This window comes from Nansenia antarctica, assembly GCF_963989245.1.
Source record: "Nansenia antarctica genome assembly, chromosome: 2".
NCBI classification, from domain to species: domain Eukaryota; kingdom Metazoa; phylum Chordata; class Actinopteri; order Argentiniformes; family Microstomatidae; genus Nansenia; species Nansenia antarctica.
In genome coordinates, this window is record NC_137675.1 from 61,499,091 (window position 1) to 61,518,746 (window position 19,656).

The 19,656-nt window shown below is 44.5% G+C and overlaps 1 protein-coding gene across 1 annotated transcript; it reads right to left on the reverse strand.

Moving 5' to 3' along the window:
- Positions 1–10,007: 10,007 nt before the first annotated feature.
- On the reverse strand, positions 10,008–15,214 carry tfap4 (transcription factor AP-4 (activating enhancer binding protein 4); the record flags this gene model as incomplete). Its single annotated transcript, XM_080523843.1, has 7 exons — positions 15,117–15,214; positions 12,765–12,930; positions 12,462–12,560; positions 11,991–12,176; positions 11,585–11,737; positions 10,627–10,794; positions 10,008–10,166 (listed from the first exon to the last, which is right to left on the reverse strand). Exons 1-7 carry the CDS (start codon positions 15,203–15,205, stop codon positions 10,008–10,010), a joined length of 1,020 nt encoding a protein of 339 aa, XP_080379969.1. The 5' UTR covers positions 15,206–15,214.
- Between the last annotated feature and the right edge of the window lie 4,442 nt (positions 15,215–19,656).

Sequence of the window (19,656 nt, forward strand, 5' to 3'; positions counted from 1 at the left end):
TGTGTGTGTGTGTGTGTGTGTGCGTGCGGCAGTCGTCACAGGCGTCATAGCATGCCACAGAGGGCCCAACGAGGACCAGCAGCTGACTGTCCCTTTTAGAGAGGCAGTTTGGGCACTGACGTCAAGACAAGAGGACTGAGGTTTATCTGGCCCTGTTAAATAACATACATTCTGTGACAATCAAATCGTCACACAATGCTATGTGGACTTCACCAACACTGAAATTTGAGGGGATATCAGGGAGACACATTTTGATTACTAATAAATGTACAGGGTTTAGTGTCGCATAAATTATTGTAAAAGTCACCAATTGATCAATTTCACACTCTCTGTGTTTTATGACTACACTATACAAATCTGAAATAATTACGACCAATCATATTCACAAATCACATCCATTATCTGATTAAAGTACCGTAAAGTACCGTAAGCCATAACACCTCACCAACAGAGACTGTAATAAAGCAAATACTACATGAGGCATTTACGATCAATATTCTTCACTTAAAGGCGCAATATGTGACATTCAAGCTTTCTAAAAGCTTTCTAATGGTTGTGATGACTGTGTTTCATCAGTAGCAATCAGGTAATGAGATCCCTTGACAGAAATATTTCATTTACGAATGCTGCTTTGGTCCCGAAAGGCACTACCTGACAATCAGTTTGTATGCAGACATGTTGTCACTGGCCAGAGGTGTTGTGGGGTGTGTGGACTCACAGTTGTACGCCTGTCTGTCTCTGGTGGCAGCCTCTTCAAATTGTGCGTGCATATAGAAACACCAGTAGCCTACATTTTGAGGATTTTGGGATATTTTTCTACAGTGGCCAGAGGTGGCAGATTTAATAAGGCTGATTCTGGCATTGAAATGACCTGTAGTTCAAATAAAACTGTTTAAAAAAGTATATATATAGTATATCCATTTTGGTTGCCATGTTTGATTTACGATTCATAAATGTAACAGAGCTGGGTAGGCAGGATGTGTGTGTGTGTGTATGTCTAGTGAATAACATGGCGGATTGCTGCCTTTATCACAGTCAACCAGATACTCTGGTAAAAATAATCCCCCCCATTCCTGAGAATTACTGTCTCACTGTAAATTAATCCGCAAATGGGTTGATATTCACAGTTCAAAATGTCCAAAGAAAACATCATGTCGGGTTTCATTTTGGTGTGTAAAATGTCTCTAAAATCTTGAGGAATTTGTGGTGTTCAATTTGCCCATACAAGCTCAGTGCTTGTTAAATGTAATTGTGTATGACTGGGTGGAAATGCAAATTGTTCTCACGCATGGAAATAACTGCCTTGAAGAGCTAGACTGGATTGGGCCACTTTCACTCTGTTTCGTAGTGCACAGACTTAAACATAACTCACACCAGATCGCAGTGGTCGTGCTGTTTCCCATAAAGCTCTGAAACTGCCAATACACTAATTCATGCAGTGAAGTCGTATAAAGTATCAGTTAAGGGGAACTCAATCAATCAGTCAATCAATCCCATTTTTTTGTATTGCACTTTTTACATAGACAAATGTCGCAAAGTGGTTCACAACAAGACAATCCTATACAATATTTAAAAAATAAATACAATACAAACAATATGATCTAACACCAAACCATAGACTCACAAAAAGGACAAAACTCCCCAGAGAGCAGAAACATATACGGGCACAGTGGCAAGGAAAAACTCCCAGGGAGGAAGAAACCTTGAGAGGAACCAGACTCAGAGAAGACTCCGCCTGGACCAGCTGGGCCCGCCAGAGGGGCATCAGGGGGGTAGAGGGGGCAGCAGAATGAGCCCAAGATGCCTAAAGCTAGCACCGTGACCATCCCAGCCCACGCGGTACTGGGCCGAGTAGGCCCCCTGCACTGAGAGGGGCTACAGCAGAGGCCCCAGCCAACCCAAGCCCCGCACACCACGAGGGCCCAACCACCACTGAACGGGAGGAAGGGCCCGAGATCGGCCCAGGCAGCCGTTAGCTCTAAGTTAACTTTGAGTTAAAGTTGAGTTAACTCTAAGTTAACTTTGAGCGTCTAGGCAAGTGCCGGTAATGAAGTGGAGGGGCTGCTCTCTGCAGTTCACCGGTGTGTTGGGGTACAGGTGGTGAATACTAGGAGTCTGGGGCAGAGTTCAGATGAGACAAACCAGGAGGAATGTGTCTAGTCATTGGTGTAGGCAGGCAGAATCCATGTGTTTCCTGTTCCTCTCCCGAGTCCAGTAGAGGCGGTCGCTCTACGAGCCGTACTTAAGCAATATCACACGAGAGGGAGTGTGTTATACTGAATATCAGCACGGCTGTGATTCGGTCGTAGGTACGAGGCCGCAGGCCGAGTACCGAAGACAATCACAGCCGTGCTGATATTCAGTATAACAGCACGACCTCGAGTGTGATATTGCTTTTATACAACAGTTCTACAGCGCGATTTATTAGTTAACGGTAATAAGCGACAACAGATTATGATTTGTTTGTTTATTTAATCATAAAAAGAAACAACAAATAGTTCTGCAACTGAACTTCAAATGGACTGTTGCCTAGTAACCTGAACACAAACATGTAGTCTAATTAACCTGAACACAAACATGTAGTCTAATTAACGGTCATTTAGTAGAACATCTGTGCGGCGGAGTGATACATAATATAGTTAAAAGTCCCAGTGCTGTTATACTGTATATCAGCACTCATGGAATGCCTCTTGTCCAATCAAATTACTTGGTCGGAACTAACTGTTGTATAATCAGGTTTCTCTCTGCAGGTCCTCCATAAATACTTCCAGAGAGGACGACCTCCCATTCAAAGAAGAAGAAGAAGAAGAAGAAGAAGAAGAAGAAGTGCTCTGGTTGCTTGGCAGGGCCTGGAGAGGAGTCAGGCTGGACTGGAACGAGCCACTCCGCTCCCCACTACCACCTCAACCACATTTACTTCATTTACTCCCATCCTCCCACCCAACTCAACAAATTTTTCACTTTACGCCTGGCCTATACACTTACATCGCAAGGTTTTCTTTTACAGGCCTACTGTTGTGGGTGAATTCTGTATGAACGGTAACAGGCGTGACTGTTTTGGCCGTAGTGTGTTTGTGTGTGTGTTCTGTTTCTTTCCTGTGTTTCTCCCAGGTGATTGTCCTTCCTCCCTGCCGATTGCCATGGTGACGGCCTGATTGGGCACACCTGGGTGGAGGTGGAGGTGTCAAGGCTGGGAGAGACACTCAGATGGTACCAATGATGGGCTAGTCCGTGTGTGTGTTTGTTGCTAGTTAGCTTAAGCTACTGCTATAGTGTGCTACTGTGTGTTGCTTGCTTGTCAGTTTAAGCTACTGCTAGGTTTAGTGTGTGGCTACTACTTGTAATGTGTGTCGGTGACTTTGATTCCTCCCTTCTAGATGGAGTGTGTTTGTTAGCCTTGTGTTTGAATCACTTTAAACGTACCTTCTACACAATTTACTTTACACTGTTTATTAATATTTATCCGCTCTCCTTGTTTATAGAGAGTAGTTTTTAGTTAGTGTTTCGGAAACCTGTTTATTTTACCCTTATACAATAAATCTTGATTTATTTATATTCTCCCCTCACCTCCGGTTCTATCATATTGTTATTCCCCATATCCCCTACATTCTTTATAGGGTTGTAACAGTGACATACCTCATATATCCCTTTTGTGCTTCCAACATTCTGTTCCTCCATTCTAAACCTCCTACTGTGTTGGCTGGCCATGTCACTATCCCAATACCTGAGGAAGCCATCCATGTCCTCCCGTCCATTCATAGGGACACTGTCAAGTGAGGACTCCAACACATCCTCCAAAACATCTTATAAGGTGCTTGTTTGTCACGCACACTGGAGGAACTTACTTAATACCAGACGACTGAGGTCAAAGGTTTCCCCTGGTTTGGAAACCTCTAGCCTAGCCTAGACACTTCCTCTTTAGCAAATAAAAGGAAACATTGGAGAGTAATAGAGGATCAGACTTTCTTTTGATAGGTTCTGCAATTTGACAGCTGGTAGTTTTCACATCGTCAACATGGATAGTGCTTGTCAAAACATTGTCAGTGTCGCTATCCTCACAGCACCAACATGGGGTGTGATTCATCGCGCGTCTGGGCACCAGAACACTCCTGCCATTCCATAGGTCCAGTGGGGAATTTTTAAATGGCGATCACACACAGAGTGTGAGTGAGTGAACCAGTGACGATAGACTGGGAACAAGTGCATGATGCAGGGAGAGACATTTAACCTACTAGAGTCACTAGTGCAGTTATTAATACAGGCTCACTCTTCCAAGTTGACGATGGGCGATCTTAATTTAGCATCAAACCACAGTGGGGGGCTAGTCACCACGACCAATCACAAAGGGACACTTGTTCAGAAACCAAACCACCCAAGAGAGAGACAACAGGAAGGATAACTCATTTTCTCCTTTACCACACCACAATTAATCTAATAGAAACACACTATATACTGTATATATTTTGTATATTTATCATAAGTACAGTTCAGTATGTTAAATTGACGATACAAAGTAATAACATACACAGAGACCAAGTGTAAAAAACAAAGTACAAACTTTATTATTCTGTCTTTACAAAGGCACAAGCCTCTTTATCCCCCCGCCCCAAGTTTTTTCAAAAACAACAACAATATAATAGCTTCTGGGCGACCACATGGACTGACTGTCCAACACAAATAAAAAAGACAACAGTTAAAGAGGAAGAAGGGAGGGGAGGTTGTGAAGGACAGGACGAGAGTCTGGGGTTGACTACGGACAGATGGGAGGGACAGACGGGTGTGTGTGTGTGTGTGACGCGGCTGGACACAAGGAAGGGGGGGGGGGGGTACACAGCTGTGCGGTTCAGTCTATTGCTAAATTTGATATTCCTAGAAAACACTTTTTTAAATATTTGCAGCTAAGGAGCTTCCTCTCAACTGCCCAGAATGATTATTTAAAAGAACCCCCACTGTCCACTTTAGAAAGGACCATATCGTCCAATTGTAACGGTAGGGGAAGAATATCCGCTATATATATCATGTTAGAGACTGGCTCATCAGACTCGTCCATAGACAAACTAAATGCTTGGAGGGAAGAATTTCAGGAGGATATCACTTTGGACGAATGGAGTAGTATATGCACAAAGGCTCAGACACAGACTGTGAACACACGACTAAAGCTATTACAATACAACTGGCTGATGCAAACTTATGTGACCCCTGTTAAATTAAATAAGTTTAATAACAATAATCCAGATCATGTATGTTTTAAGTGTAATACATGTACCGGTAAAGGTACTTTATCTCACTGTCTCTGGGACTGCGAAAAGATCAAAGATTTTTGGAAGGAGGTATCTCAAATGATATTCCAGATAACATCGGTCTCCTTACCTCTCACTCCTAAAGTGTTTATCCTGGGGTTGTACCCAACTCATCTTCGTCTACAGCAATATCAACAAACACTCATAAATATGTGCCTGTTGCAAGCAAAACGGTTAATAGCTTTGGCCTGGAAAAATGTGAACAGGCCCAGTATTGCCCGATGGCTTAGGGAAATGTCATCCTCTTTAACAATGGAAAGGATGACATACATGATTAAAGGTAAACAAGACTCCTTTAAAAAGATATGGGGACCATTTTTGGAATATGTCCAGCAAAATGATGTGGGGAACTTATTAGCTAACGAGGGGAATTCTGGGTGATACAGAGAGCTCTATGGACATTTACACTTCTGACAAGGCGCTCTACTTGTAATATATCACAACCAACCTATGCCCTATCTTTACTTGATCAAAATATTGTAAACATGTATTTTGTTTGTCTTGCCCTCTGGTAGCACCTGTGTGTGTTTTTTGCTTGTTTGTTTGTTTATTTGTTTGTTTTAGTTTTTTGTTCTGTTCTGTTTTGTTTTGTTTTGGTTGTTGCTGTTTTGTTTTGTTGCTGTTTTTGTTTTATTTGTTTTTTCTGTGTTATTTTGTTTTGTTTTGTTTTTCCCAGATTGCGATGTGGGTATTAATGTGTGTCGGTCTTTCTTGTTGGATGTTGTATTGTCCTAATCTCAAGAAAAATAATAAAAATATTTGAGAAAAAAAAATAACATACACAGAGACCAAGTGTAAAAAACAAAGTACAAACTTTATTATTCTGTCTTTACAAAGGCACAAGCCTCTTTATCCCCCCGCCCCAAGTTTTTTCAAAAACAACAACAATATAATAGCTTCTGGGCGACCACATGGACTGACTGTCCAACACAAATAAAAAAGACAACAGTTAAAGAGGAAGAAGGGAGGGGAGGTTGTGAAGGACAGGACGAGAGTCTGGGGTTGACTACGGACAGATGGGAGGGACAGACGGGTGTGTGTGTGTGTGTGACGCGGCTGGACACAAGGAAGGGGGGGGGGGGGGGTACACAGCTGTGCGGTTCAGTCTCACAGCCAAAAGAGCTTTGGCCGGGGAGGGGACCCTTTTACAAAAATAAGAGGAACCCTCCAATATAGTACAGTAAGTGCTTTAGGATCCTTACCCCCATTCACTGACCCCCACCCCACAATCTGATGTGTCCACTTCTGTATTTTACAGAGATATCTGAAGCAAGAGGGAATACACAAAACAAAACAAAACCAGAGCTAGGCTAAATTTGTTTTGAATACAGGTTCTGAAGGGACATTACTGTTGCAACAAACGCAGCAGAAGGCTAAACCGAACATAATTTATGTTTTGTTTAGCAATCCAAACCAATGGCCGCATTCATATTAAACTCTTTTTTTTTTTTTTTTAAAGTGATGAGCACACCTCAGGAATTGCTGATCCTATTGGTCAGGGGACACCTGGTCGAGGGGAGGAGGCTATCCCAGCAACCATTGCTTGTTCTGTCACTTCCTGCGTGGACAGTGTTGATCCACACTGCACTAGGAACAGGAAGGCTAGGGAGATCTGTCCAGCAGTCAAAGACTCCCTCTAAATGTTAAGGGAAGGAAAGTGGGCTTCATTTTAACACATCAACGAATTTGCCATCAAATTCATATAACAACGATTCCTTAGTGTTTGGCAGTGTAATGCCAAAACAACAACATCTCCCATACAGGTGAGCGGTGGTTTGGTCAATAGAAATGCTAAATGTTCTGGTAGAATATTCTTGAATGTCTTGCATTTCCTTCAAAATCCTCACTTTTGAGTACGGCACACTTGCATACAAACACTGGCATCTGGGTATCAGGGAGGGTTAAAACAGGGCACAGATCATATCGATTAGATCATATCGATTAGATTAAAACATATCATATCGATTAGATCATATCGATTAAAACAGATCATATCGATTAGATCATATCGATTAGATTAAAACAGGACACACATCATATCGATTAGTGTTCAGGCCGCTGCCACTCTCAGACACCAGGGCTGTGTTAAGGCTGGCCTCACGGTGCCTTCCTGCACCTTGAAGCTGTGTTAAGGCAAGCCGCTGCCTCTAGTCTGCATACCTCGGGCATACATTTTGGGGACTTTACCATACTGTCTGTCCGTATTTACCTTCTAGGGTAGGAGTTGGAGGACAATTGCCAATAGTGCATGGTTTCAATCAGGTCGGCCCCGATGGAACCGAGACCTCCAAATCTATTTCATTTGTAAAGGGAGTGGATCTGCGGATGCATTTAAAACTTGAAAATTGCATGTAAAGCTGCCACATCTGAGGCAAGACAACAAAAAGACACCATACTGTACAGCACGCACGACAGAAATCATGATGTACACATTCAAAAACAGGGAGAAACAACGGTCAAAGCAGAGACAAATGCATAGAGCAAATGTGCATGGGGTGATAAGTCCAGTCACTCCGATGGCACATTCAAAAACAACTGGGCGTTCAGGACCTAATCTCACAAACATCACTGACAAACAAAACAGACAAATGTGTGCAGAAACGTTTTTGAACTCCTTAGTAGGGAGAAGGTATATATAAAATCAACAGAAGGGCAAAAAGAAGCCCTTACAGATCAGAATGGGGACAAATGAAGGGGAAATGACAAGAGTCTGACATGTACCAGCTGTGCGTTGTTGGGTGCACAGGCAGGCGTGTAAGTGCCATGGCAAAAGCTAGCACAGCCCTGCGGTAGAGGGCTGCCCTAGTCAACCCACGTAACAACTAATGTACTAGCACAGGAACACATCTCCATATGCGAATCCCTCAGCAGTGAATCAGCTCCTTTAACAATCCAGACGCTAATGCCCTAGACACAGGGTTCGAGTTATGTGGGAGCCAATGGGAGCTGAGCTCCCATAAGGAAGGTCTGAGCTCCCATGAAAGCAGTAAAATCATACATCTGTGGGGGTCGCTAATAATACATTACCACAACCATTATTTGATCAAAAATGTCAATGTAATGAGTATTATTTATATGATAAATATTCTAAAATAAACACGTTTTCCAAAAGAACTACGCGCAACAGCATTAATCTCCTGTGAATGACAGTATGCCTTTGACTGCCTGCACTTTACCACCAAGACACTATGGGGCGCAGTAGAATATTGACGCGACAGTTGGCCCCTGCTCACCGATCCGATCATTCATGTGCCCAGATTGTAGAGCACATTGCACAAGAGATGAAACAAATTCATTTCTAATGTCAAATCACTTGATTCCCGTAGTAGCATAACATTAGATGAAAGCACAATTCATGGACGAGCATGCATGATTATTTATGTCAGGTGCGATGTCACTGGAAATGGAGATGTGGACAATGTGTTGTGCTAACAGGGAAAGTGAATGGACTGTATAGCAAAAACAACAACATTATTGGCCGAGATACCCGTGACTATCGCTTATAGCTGTTGTTTCATGTGGTGCTGTTGATGTGGTGAAATGAGTAGCCTATGGCTAATTAAAACTCGCAAGTCCCATCGCTGTGTGGGCATGATTCGCGCGCGTGCATGAGAACATTTCGCACTGTTATTTTGGAGACCCCCACAAAGCTCAGCTTATAACTCGAACCCTGCCTAGACACCAGAGGAAACGGGGACAAGCAGTTTGGCTCTGAACCACTGAAGCAGCTAGCGCAGCATTCTGAGATGTCTGTTTGGGGGGGGGGGGGGGGGGGGGGGACCATGCCTTTAAGTGTATATACTGGGAACCCAGCCCAGTAAAGAGTGTGTGATGGGGCAAGAAGAGGAAGAGAGGGAGGAAAACGGTAAGTAAGTGCACTCTTCTCCTGCCTCCATAGCAAGCCTAGCCTCATGTCCAATCAGCACCTTTGAGGCTCAATGACAGCCTTGGTTTGTACGGTAGTTTGTGTACCCCCACCAGAACACAAGACACAAGCTAACCGAAATGCAATTTTGATTCGACAAGACAAAAATGTCAACATTTCCTCTCATTCATGAAAGCCAAAAGGTGTGGAACTTGTTCAGAAAGGCCAGAGTGCTCGCAGGCTCTCTGCGTTGAGACACTTATCTCTTGGGCAGTTTAGATGGTACAGTACTAGAAGGATAGGAGAGGGGATGCTGGAAGCTGTTTTGCTTTTATGAGTGAGTGAGTGGGAGAGGGAGAGAGAGAGAGAGAGAGAGAGAGTCCGTACTAGACGACCATCCACCCAGCAGACCTCCAGAGCAGCAGCACCAAGGTTTGGGGGGAGGGGGCTGGTTGGAGGGCTGCTGTTTGAGTCGAGCAGGCCAGTCAGTCTAAAACCATTCTGTAAATTAAAGTCTGTCTATCTGTCTGTCTGTAGGTGTGTGAAAGAGCAGGTGAGAAAAACAAATCCAGAAAGTCCGGAAGAGAGAAAGCGAGTGTTTGTGTGTGTGTGTCTGTCTAACTAAACCTGTTACAGCAACCTATCATACTACAGTGTGTAAGAGAGAGAGAAACTCAATCTGTCTTATCAACCTACAAAAGTCCAAGTAAAGAAGAGTACTGTTGCACTGTGGGTTTGTTCAGGCCCCCTCTCCTATGCATGCCCAACCCCCCCCCCCCCCCGCCCCCCCACTCCCTTCCAACACACACACACGTGTGTGTGATAGTAGTAGGGTGGGGGTCTCAGGGCAGTGAATAGTCCTCGGGCCCCTCGCTGTCGGACGCTGTGTCAGAGGCAGCTGTGTCTGTGTGGACACGCCCCGGGGTGACGATGACCACCCGGCGCCGCTCCTCCTCCGCCACACACACCTTGTCCTGGGTGCCCTCGATGTGCTGGATGGCCTGGTGGGAGAGACACACGCACCGCGGGGATCGAGTGAACAACAGCACCCTCTGGTGTTTCAATGTGGAAATACAAGTGTCTGAGGCACAGACGTGGTGGACCCAATTAAATAACAACCAGGGGATTTTCACAATCACTGACCACAGAGAGGTCAACCAAAGAGGCCATGGACACATACTATGGGCCGGTTTCACAGACAAGGCTTAAGCCTAATCCTAGACTAAAAAACATCTTCAATGGAGATTTTACATTGAAAGTGTGATTTAGTCCAGGACTAGGCTTAAGCCTCGTCTCTGAAACCAGCCCAATAAGTTTTAGCCATAGAGGGTAGTGGGTAAATGTGACTGATATGTTTTCTGAACACACCAGTGATACAGGCATAATAGGCAAAGAGAGTAGGGTAGTTTGGCATGTTCTACAGGTGTTCTACTGGGCCCAGAGAACCGCTGTCCCTCTCACCTGCACGATGGTGTCCAGGTTATGGCGAGACGTGGAAGCTGTGTTGATGACCGACGCTGGGCCCATGGTCACCACGGTGACGTGATGGGGCAGGGGAGGCTGCGCGGGGGCGGGTACGATGACCGTGGCGTGGTGGGTAGGGGCAGGGGGCGTGCTTGGGGCCAACACCTGGGGGAGGAGGTGAGAGGATAAGTATTAATTTAATTACGGGAAAGCTATTGATTCTATCAACATACTGACCCCTCTCAACAATTAGTTAGTACTATTACTAAAACAACCTCATCACTTATTTCCCTGAAAAATTTTGCGCAGTACAGACATTAAAATTAATATACTTTCTACCAATTCTGTGCACAGAGAGCACAGACACTCAAGTCACAAAAATAGCATCGATTTTACAAATGGGAAAAACACCCTTCGTGTAGTGTAGCACTCAAACAGATGAAGTGTATCAGAATAGTGATATGATGACAGGCTGAGCTTCAGAGAAGAGCTCACACTCTAGAGAACCGGCGCTCCTCTGATAACAGGTTCTGAGGACCGAGGAGGGCCTGTGACCCAGTTTTAGTGTCGTCATGTCGTCCCCTGTTCAATCAGAGCTGCCACCGGGGGAGGACGGGGAGAAAGCGCGGGACGTTTGATTTGGCATCACGTTCAGTGAAAAACCCGGGTTGGTCCACTGAAATAGCACTCCCAGGCTGTCAAGGATGCAGCGGGATTGAGTGGGATCTGTGGGGCTGCTGGTAACGGAGTAAACCGTAAATGTGTCATCGCTGATGATCACACGGCAGAGACTCGCCACCTGGTCGTTTCCAGATAGATGTGTGGGTGTGTGTGTGCGCGCGCACGTGCGTGCGTTTCCATGCGGCAAATTGGTGTCTATGCTCTACTTGGTGGGACATCTGTATTTCATTTCAGAAGAAAGGTGTGTGTGTGTGTGTGTGTGTGTGTGTCGTACCCGTGGGCTCCGGGCTGGGGTGCCGTCCCTCTCCAGCTGCGAGTGCTGCTGCTGCAGGCGGATGAGTGTCTGTGTCTGTGCCTGCTGCTCGTGGACCTGCTGGGCGATCTCCTTCAGCTTCTCTGGGTACAGGTGGTCGTCCAGGGAGCGGATCTGAGCACAGGCAGAGAAGAGACGACAAAAAGGAGGGGGGGGGTCAGTCGTATTGGCCGTATTACACTGTGAACGTTGCACTTAAAAAAAGATTTTAAAAAATGAAAAAGAGTTATACCAGAGTTGTAAAATTCAAGTCACTATCATCAACAGTTTATAGCAGATTTGTACTAATATAGTAGTTGTTTCTAACTCACTGGGTTAGTTTCCATAGTGTGTGGTATGTGTGTGTGTGTGTGTGTGGTACTCCTACCTCCCCATGGCTCACCTGCTCCTCCAGCATCATGCGGACAGAGCGCTCCTTGTCCAGCTGCTGTCTCAGTTCGATCATCTCTCTCCTCAGGTCCTCCACTTTCTCCTCCTCCAAGATGTCCGGAGAGCCAATCCCCTCGTCCTTCTCCTCCGCCCGCCTCCTCTTTGGGGAGGAGCCGCTGAACTCCTACGCAAGGAAGGCCCAATGAAAGAAGAGCATCACTCACAGGTTCGGCACACGTTCTTTGTCATTTGATGGTGAATTGCGCTTTTTTTTTAAGGATCTGCATTTGTGATCCGCCCTTCTCTGTACTATATGTGATGGTACACAAAAATGATCTAAATGGCTTTTACGTGGAGTAGAGAGTCAGAAAGAGAGTGACACTACTGTCAGTCTCATCAAGATGTTTTTCCTAGATCCAACAGATGGTGAACGTAGGTGGGACCTGCCGTCCGTGCTGGTTCCTCTCACCTGGATGAAGCGTTTCAGCTGGTTGTTCTGCTGCAGTAGCCGCGTCTTCTCCTGCTCCAGGGAGAAGATGTAATCCGCCGTCTGCTGCAGGATGGCCGCCTGGGGAGATAAGAGATATTTAGGAGGCTATTTCACGGTCGTCCACACACGTTGGACAGAGAGACTCGTTGACAAGAGAGTCTCTCCATCCGAAACACACCGAGGGGGACTGGGGTTATGGCCTATTCCCACCCCCACCACCCCCCCAACCCTTTCACGGATCTCTTTCTCTCCTCTCACCTTGCTGAGCTTGTCTTCCCTCACCTTGCTGAGCTTCTCTCCATCACTGTGGGGGATGAGTGTTTTGAGGGACTGGAAGCCAGAGTTGATGCTCTGCATGCGCCGCCGCTCGTTGCTGTTGGCGATCTCCCGGCGGATCCGCCTCTCCTGGTCCCGTCCTGTTTCTGGGGTCAGGGGAATGTTCGCCAGACTGGGGAGGGGTAGAGAACAGTGAAAGGTCAACTACAGTTCTCAAGTGAGACCTTAACCATAGTCGGCATAGTCAGTTTTGACACTGAACAGTGCAGATTCATGAAGAAACACACAGTAAGCATTGCCAACCAAGCTAGTGTCTACTTTAGCTCGAAGACAAATCTTGTGATCGGGTTTGAAAACATTACCCAAAACCCTTCATGAAATCCTCTAAAACACCCAGAGCAAGTGGCATACTTTTTTGTGTCTAGAGCTGAACATTCCCCGTGAAAACATTATGAAAGTGCAGCAGGCTCTGTGGTTTCCTTATAAAACCCTGCAGGCACTCACATGGTCGTCTGCACAATGTTGACTTTCCTGGAAACCCCAATCCAACCCATTGTTTCAGAACTGGGATTCTCAGAGCACTCGATGCCTGGAAGAATTCCTACCCAAAAGGCATTTACAGTGGAGGGTAGTTCTCTCACAGATTTTATAGGATGGAAAGAAATCGAATGTAACTTCCTAACATCCTATCTAATGGGTTATCTCTGGGAAGCTTTCTAGCGAGGCCCTTATCAGTACTGACTCAGCTGCTTCAACGCAAACACAGGGAACAATTGTGTAGAAACAGATGGGGATAGGGCTGTGTCTGCTTCCTTACATCCAAGCATCATCCAGCAAACACATCCTCTGCCAAATCACGACTGGATTGGTGCTGGGTGGTTACACCAGCCCAGCCACGACGCAAACACAATCACCACAGTGTGACAGACTGGGAACTAGGGATAGTGTGACATGAATTGCTTGCTTCAAACAGGGTCTAAATTAAAATAACATGAGAATAACCAGCTGCAGCAGTAAATAAATAAATAATGTAGGCCTATTGCAAAATATCTAATAAGAAAAAAATCACATGACAAAGAAATGTGTTTTATGCAAAGTCACTCACAAGACACTTAATATCGAAAACATATTTTAAAAGAGGTTGTAAAGAAAATGACAGTTTGGCTACATTTGTCCCATAATGTCAATTGTGTGTTGCACAATACGTCTTTGACACATAAGATTTTCATTCCACTACAGTAGCTTCGGGAGACAATTTCAATTTTAGAAACCTCTCAGATTTCATAAGAGTGTGCGAAAAATAGAACTACTATTCCCCACACAGCGCGTATCCCTCCGCCTCCCTCCGGAGACAACGTTGCAGACGCATCGACTGGCCTTCCGCGGCGCACACACACCCCCTTATTATAAAGGCCACTATTAATGTCTCCGTCGGTTACACAATATCTAGCATTGAAACAAAATGTAGCGAATCTATTTTCTACGTGTTTGCAGCTTCTAAATGACCAGAGGTGTTCACACTACCACGTTGAAAAATACGCTAAATCAAGACCTCCGCCATTACAACAATGCGACTCGCTTCCTCTACGCATGTGTCCATGCGGCAGCGTGGCTGAGCTGCGGGAGAAAAGACGCAGTGGAAATGGCACAGTAGCGCACTGAAATGTGGCAAAGAGTGCAATCGAAACGGCAATTCTATTGCATAAACACGATCGTGAAATTATTCATCGATCATTTCCTGTAAAATATCTCGAAAGTAACACGAGGTGACTGAAGAGAAGACGACGGCAAATCCCTCGCACAAGCCACAAGCATGGCCGCACTGCCCACAAGAACTTCAGCCCGCTCTCCCACTGAACGGAGAGAACAGTACCCCCCCTAGGACAGTATGGTGGAAGCCTAACTCCCCTTTCAACCTTTTCATTTTGCATGTACCTTTCGTGCTTCAGTGAAAACAGGTAACAGAGATATAATGTAACAGTTGGGGGAAATAATACACCCACTTTGGATATGCAGCTGAGCAGCGTGGTGTGCATGAAACCACGTGCTTAATGTTTGTTAAGCTATAAATGTATCGATTTCACCCAAGATAGAATCAAAGTAAAAGTGAAATGACGTAACACCGGTCCGTATTGAATAGCCCCCTGACTAATTAGAGTCATTAATCGAGTCTCTATAGAGCTATTTACACGTCCCGTTTTGTACACACGAGTCGGTCGTGTACACAATAACATTAGCTACAGATCAAATCGAGCATGTTGCCACACACCTCTGTAGCTAAGTGCGTACCAAACAGCAAAATGGGAGTAATAATAGCCAGATCCTTTCATTTTGAAATACAAAAAAGTGCATACACACCTACAGAGACCACCAATCACTTCTTTCTCCGTTTTCCTAAAATGTTGCAAGGAGGGCACCTTCTGAGCTGGTACCATAAAATACTCCATGCTTTCCTCTCCAGTTTTTGGGTCCCCCAATTCCTCGTTTTAAAAACAATAAAAAAAACAATCTGTTGCGAGTATTTGAAACCAAAATCCCGAACGGTATTATGTTCTCATAATAAGATCAAACAATCGTATTCCTTGTCTGAGCATGTAGTAGCAGAGTGCTCAGAGTTGTAATGTTACTCTACTTCCAGCTGATGGGGTTCCCTCGTTGTGTGTGGCGCGTTCTCTCTCTCTCTCTCTCTCTCTCTCTCTCTCTCTCTCTCTCTCTCTCTCTCTCTCTCTCTCTCTCTCTCTCTCTCTCTCTCTCTCTCTCTCTCTCTCTCTCTCTCTCTCTCTCTCTCTCTCTCTCTCTCTCTCTCTCTCTCTCTCTCTCTCTCTCTCTCTCTCTCTCTCTCTCTCTCTCTCTCTCTCTCTCTCTCTGCATGGACGTGTCTGTGTGTATTTGCAGCTGATCGGATGTCTTTCAAGGCGGGAAACAGCTGGTAGGAATCACACAGCACTACCAAAAGCCTCCTTCCGCGGAGAGAGGGACTGCATGTAAACAAAGGACTATTTAAACATACACTAAAGGGGGGTCGAGGCACGAGTCTAGGTACATTAAATAAATGTCCAACAAATTGCAACTAATAATAATTAACTGCTTCTATGGGTAATTGTTATGACAATGTTATGTATGCTCTTGAATACAATTGAACAGGCCCATATAGTCTTTTGGATAACCTTTTTGTCGTCATAAATATTGTAAAGAATTTGTGCATTGAAAAAACGTTCACATGACATGTCCTAAGTTGGTATTTTTGAATAAATGCGGATGTGTAACATACGGTGGGAGTGATGGCTAGATAACAAGTCTGGAGGGGCGTGCACTGGGGGGTATTCCATCAACATCGCTAAAGGAAAATCCAGGTTTAGTCTGATAAGTCTCGCGAGAGTTCCTAAAAATATCCAGGCACATTCTGATAAGTCTCGCGAGAGTTATCAAAAATAAGCCAGGATCTTCCTTTAGCGACGTTGATGGAATACCCCCCTGGTCTGGTGTCGCCATAATGAAGTGAACAAGCGGGGATCAGCTGACAAGAGTTGGCAGGGCTTACAAAAACAGCAACAAACAGACAGGGGAGGGGAAACCATCGAGAGAGCTGTCTGACATTGAAACAGCCGAATGTGTTCACCATTTTGGGTGTAAGAGAGTAGGAGGAGAAATGAGCGAGTTACCTAATCGCCACTCCTGCCTTGTTGGTGCGGTCTCTCTCTGCGCGAGGACAACTGAACACAGCCACAAAATGGGAGCGGAGCTTAGTGATCCCGGAAATGTGTAGTAGCCAGTACACATCCCATCATCTGGCGTATGTTGTAACAATGTTGTTTGTTCCAGCTGGACGGAAAATACAAGTCGTTCGTTGTAACAATTGTTACACGCTTTGCTATGGTATATGAATGTTCATTATCGTGTCTCGGCACCGCCTTGTCTATGCGTGGAGGCTACGCAGCCTTCCAAGTTTTTCTTCAATGGGCAATCCTCGTTCCTCGCAACATTCCGTTTAGCAAATGAAAACGACACCGTCACATTATAACAAAAACATTGTATCAAATAAGGCCTACAGTTAGCCTAATAGTATTTGCAATATGAAAACATTAAGGCTATTCTTATTTAAGAATATTTACATATTCAAATAATTGACAACTAGGTCAGTTTTACAAGAGAAGTGGGAAGGGAAGCTACTAGTTATCTTGTAATGAACATGTAATTAACCAGCGACACCTTTTATTAACTCCCCTCTAAACTACCCTAACGAGATCTGAAGTATTACCGCTTTTAAGACAATGGCAACACAGTTAATTACAGGGATGTAATGCATTGAGTGCACATCATCTTGGTGAGAAAAAAGACAATACTTAATTTAATCATTGGACCTTATCTGTTATGAGGAAGCTGCATGATACCTTTCAAACATAGCAATTCAAGCGGATTGTGCACCTCCAAGTGCAATGTTGTCATCTTACGAGTTATGTTTTCATCACCTTTTATTTGTATACTGTACTTATTAGCACTAGTGCATACTAAACTGGTCACCATATGGCTGTGTTGAGGGATATGAATGCTACGATATGTTATATATGGTATACATGTTTATACAGGCCTAGTTGACTCCGGTTTTCTAATGCTGGGCTGAACAAATCGTGAGCTTAGAATGATAAGGTTCTATCTCCGTTTAGGGTAGTTCAGAGATATTGAGCGTCAAAGTTTTTACATTCCATTATGTTTTGTGAGATGGAACCTTTGTAATTTATGGATTACTAACTAAAAAATGTCAACATTTTAAAAATAACACCACACAGGCATTAATAAACACCTAATGGATTAGATTATGTAAAAAAAACTCAATTTTGATTTTTTTTTTAGATAGAACCTTATAATTCTAACGTCACGAAATGCCTGTTCACTCTGTAGCTTTCCAAGACATCCAGCTGTGTGTTTTCGAGAGGGACTCTTGCGTTTCCTAAGTTGTGCCTAACATGCCCTCTGGTGGTCGGATGTGGTGAGAGTACTGATTTATTAAAGTCTGACACCCCCTCATTGACTGCTTTCGCGTTTTAATGATTTGTTCAGACAGCGTAGACCCCAAGGCAACATTATATCTATACTTAAAGTGTTTCAAAGAGTATGTGAGGTCTCTGTGAGGATCACTCCCCCTGATGATTCATTGCCAGATCTGGTTAGAGGCCCTTATAGGCTAATGTATAGATAGCGTGCGATGGTATTATTAATAAGAATAGACTTGACGTAAACCTAGTTTTTCTCATTACTGGTTTTACACAGAAACTAACCACAATGGCAATCCGTTACTTTATTGTGTTATCCTTTATGTTTTAAATGTAGGCCTGTATGTACTACCAGTGTTGTGATGTTTTTGGCTGTAGGACGATGTGTATTTGTCAATATGTCTACTTATAAATTCATGAATTCATAGTCTCTCATGTGTTTATTAATGACTCAATAATTAAGTTGTTATTCAAACTGAGATGAGAGGGTAATAAATAATCGCAGCCTGTTGCTGTGCGAACATCACGATTTGAGTCTCAGAACCAAATATTACATTTTTCATGTTGCTATTCTGCTTAACAACAACAAAAGTCATTAACGGATAGGCTTATAGGCCTACTGATATGTAGCATCGGATTTGTTGGGTGCTTAGGCCGATATCGAATATCCAGACCTAGGAAATCAACTCCAGTTATGAAACCCTGGTGGCAAGTATACAAAAAAACGGTGTGTTTTGTTCATTTGGACAGAAAGCTAAAGTTGTGAGCAGCAAAAGGGGGGAAAAAAAGCTAAAAGAAGCTCTGCTATTTCCTGAAAGAAAATCGATAAAATGTCAAAAAAAAAAAAAAAAAAAATACTTGTTTAGGCTATATGAATAGTCATCGCGATGATGTTCCTGATGAATGAAGTAGGCCTATAGGGGGTAAAGTGAGTAGGCACAGGGCACAGCCTGCCGTGGAGAGGGACAGGGACCCAGAGGCCGGGGAGCGAATTTGCGAAACCTAGGATGGTAGGGGAAGGCAGGGCAATACTTGCCTAACCCAATACTTGCCCTGCCTTCCCCTACCATCCTAGGTTTCGCAAATTCGCGGCCGGGGACTGCCCATGGTGAATGAATGGGCGGAGCAGCGAGCAGAGCTGAGCTGGCAGAGTCTGGGCTAGTCCGCCGCGCGCGAGGAGAGGGAGACACGGGCTGGCTCGGGTCCGGGTGTCTGCTCTCTGCTCTCAGACGGACGAGGGGAGACCACTGTACCACTCACGTCTCCTGGAGGGCTCGGGAAAGACATAAGAGGAGAGAGAGAACGAGAGAAAGAGAGAGAGAAGGAGACATCTTAAGACAACACCTCTGGCTGTAACCACAGGGAGTCGGCATCTGGAAACGTAGCGAAGAAGGAGACCCCCCCTCGCGACATCTCCCTGCTGTGTATCGCCCAGCGCACCCCCTCCTACCCCCAGAGGACGACCCCCAGAGGACGACCACCCATTGAAAACCTCCACTTGACCAGCGTTGCCATTAAGCGATGCACTTTGAATCTTAGAAGAAATCGAGCGCATTATTTTTTGATGCATTTACACAACCAGTGGTCTTCATTTTTCCTAATCGTGAACAGTTTAGACTACGTATACTGTTTCGGGTGTTTAATACTATTGAACGGGTTTCTGGTGGCGTGGAAATATACCATTCCCCTGGTAACTGACATCAACACTATTATCTCGTATTCCTCGTGGAGATAAGTCTTATCATATTCACTTGTTATTGTAGTCTCTCTTGTTTTCCTTTTTATTTGTGTAAAATTAATAGGTTACCGACAATGGTCTGGGAACAGACCGCCTCACTCGACACATAATCTTTTATTTAGACTTGTCAGCTCTTCTTTTCTCTTCGATCGAAGAAAAACATTATACT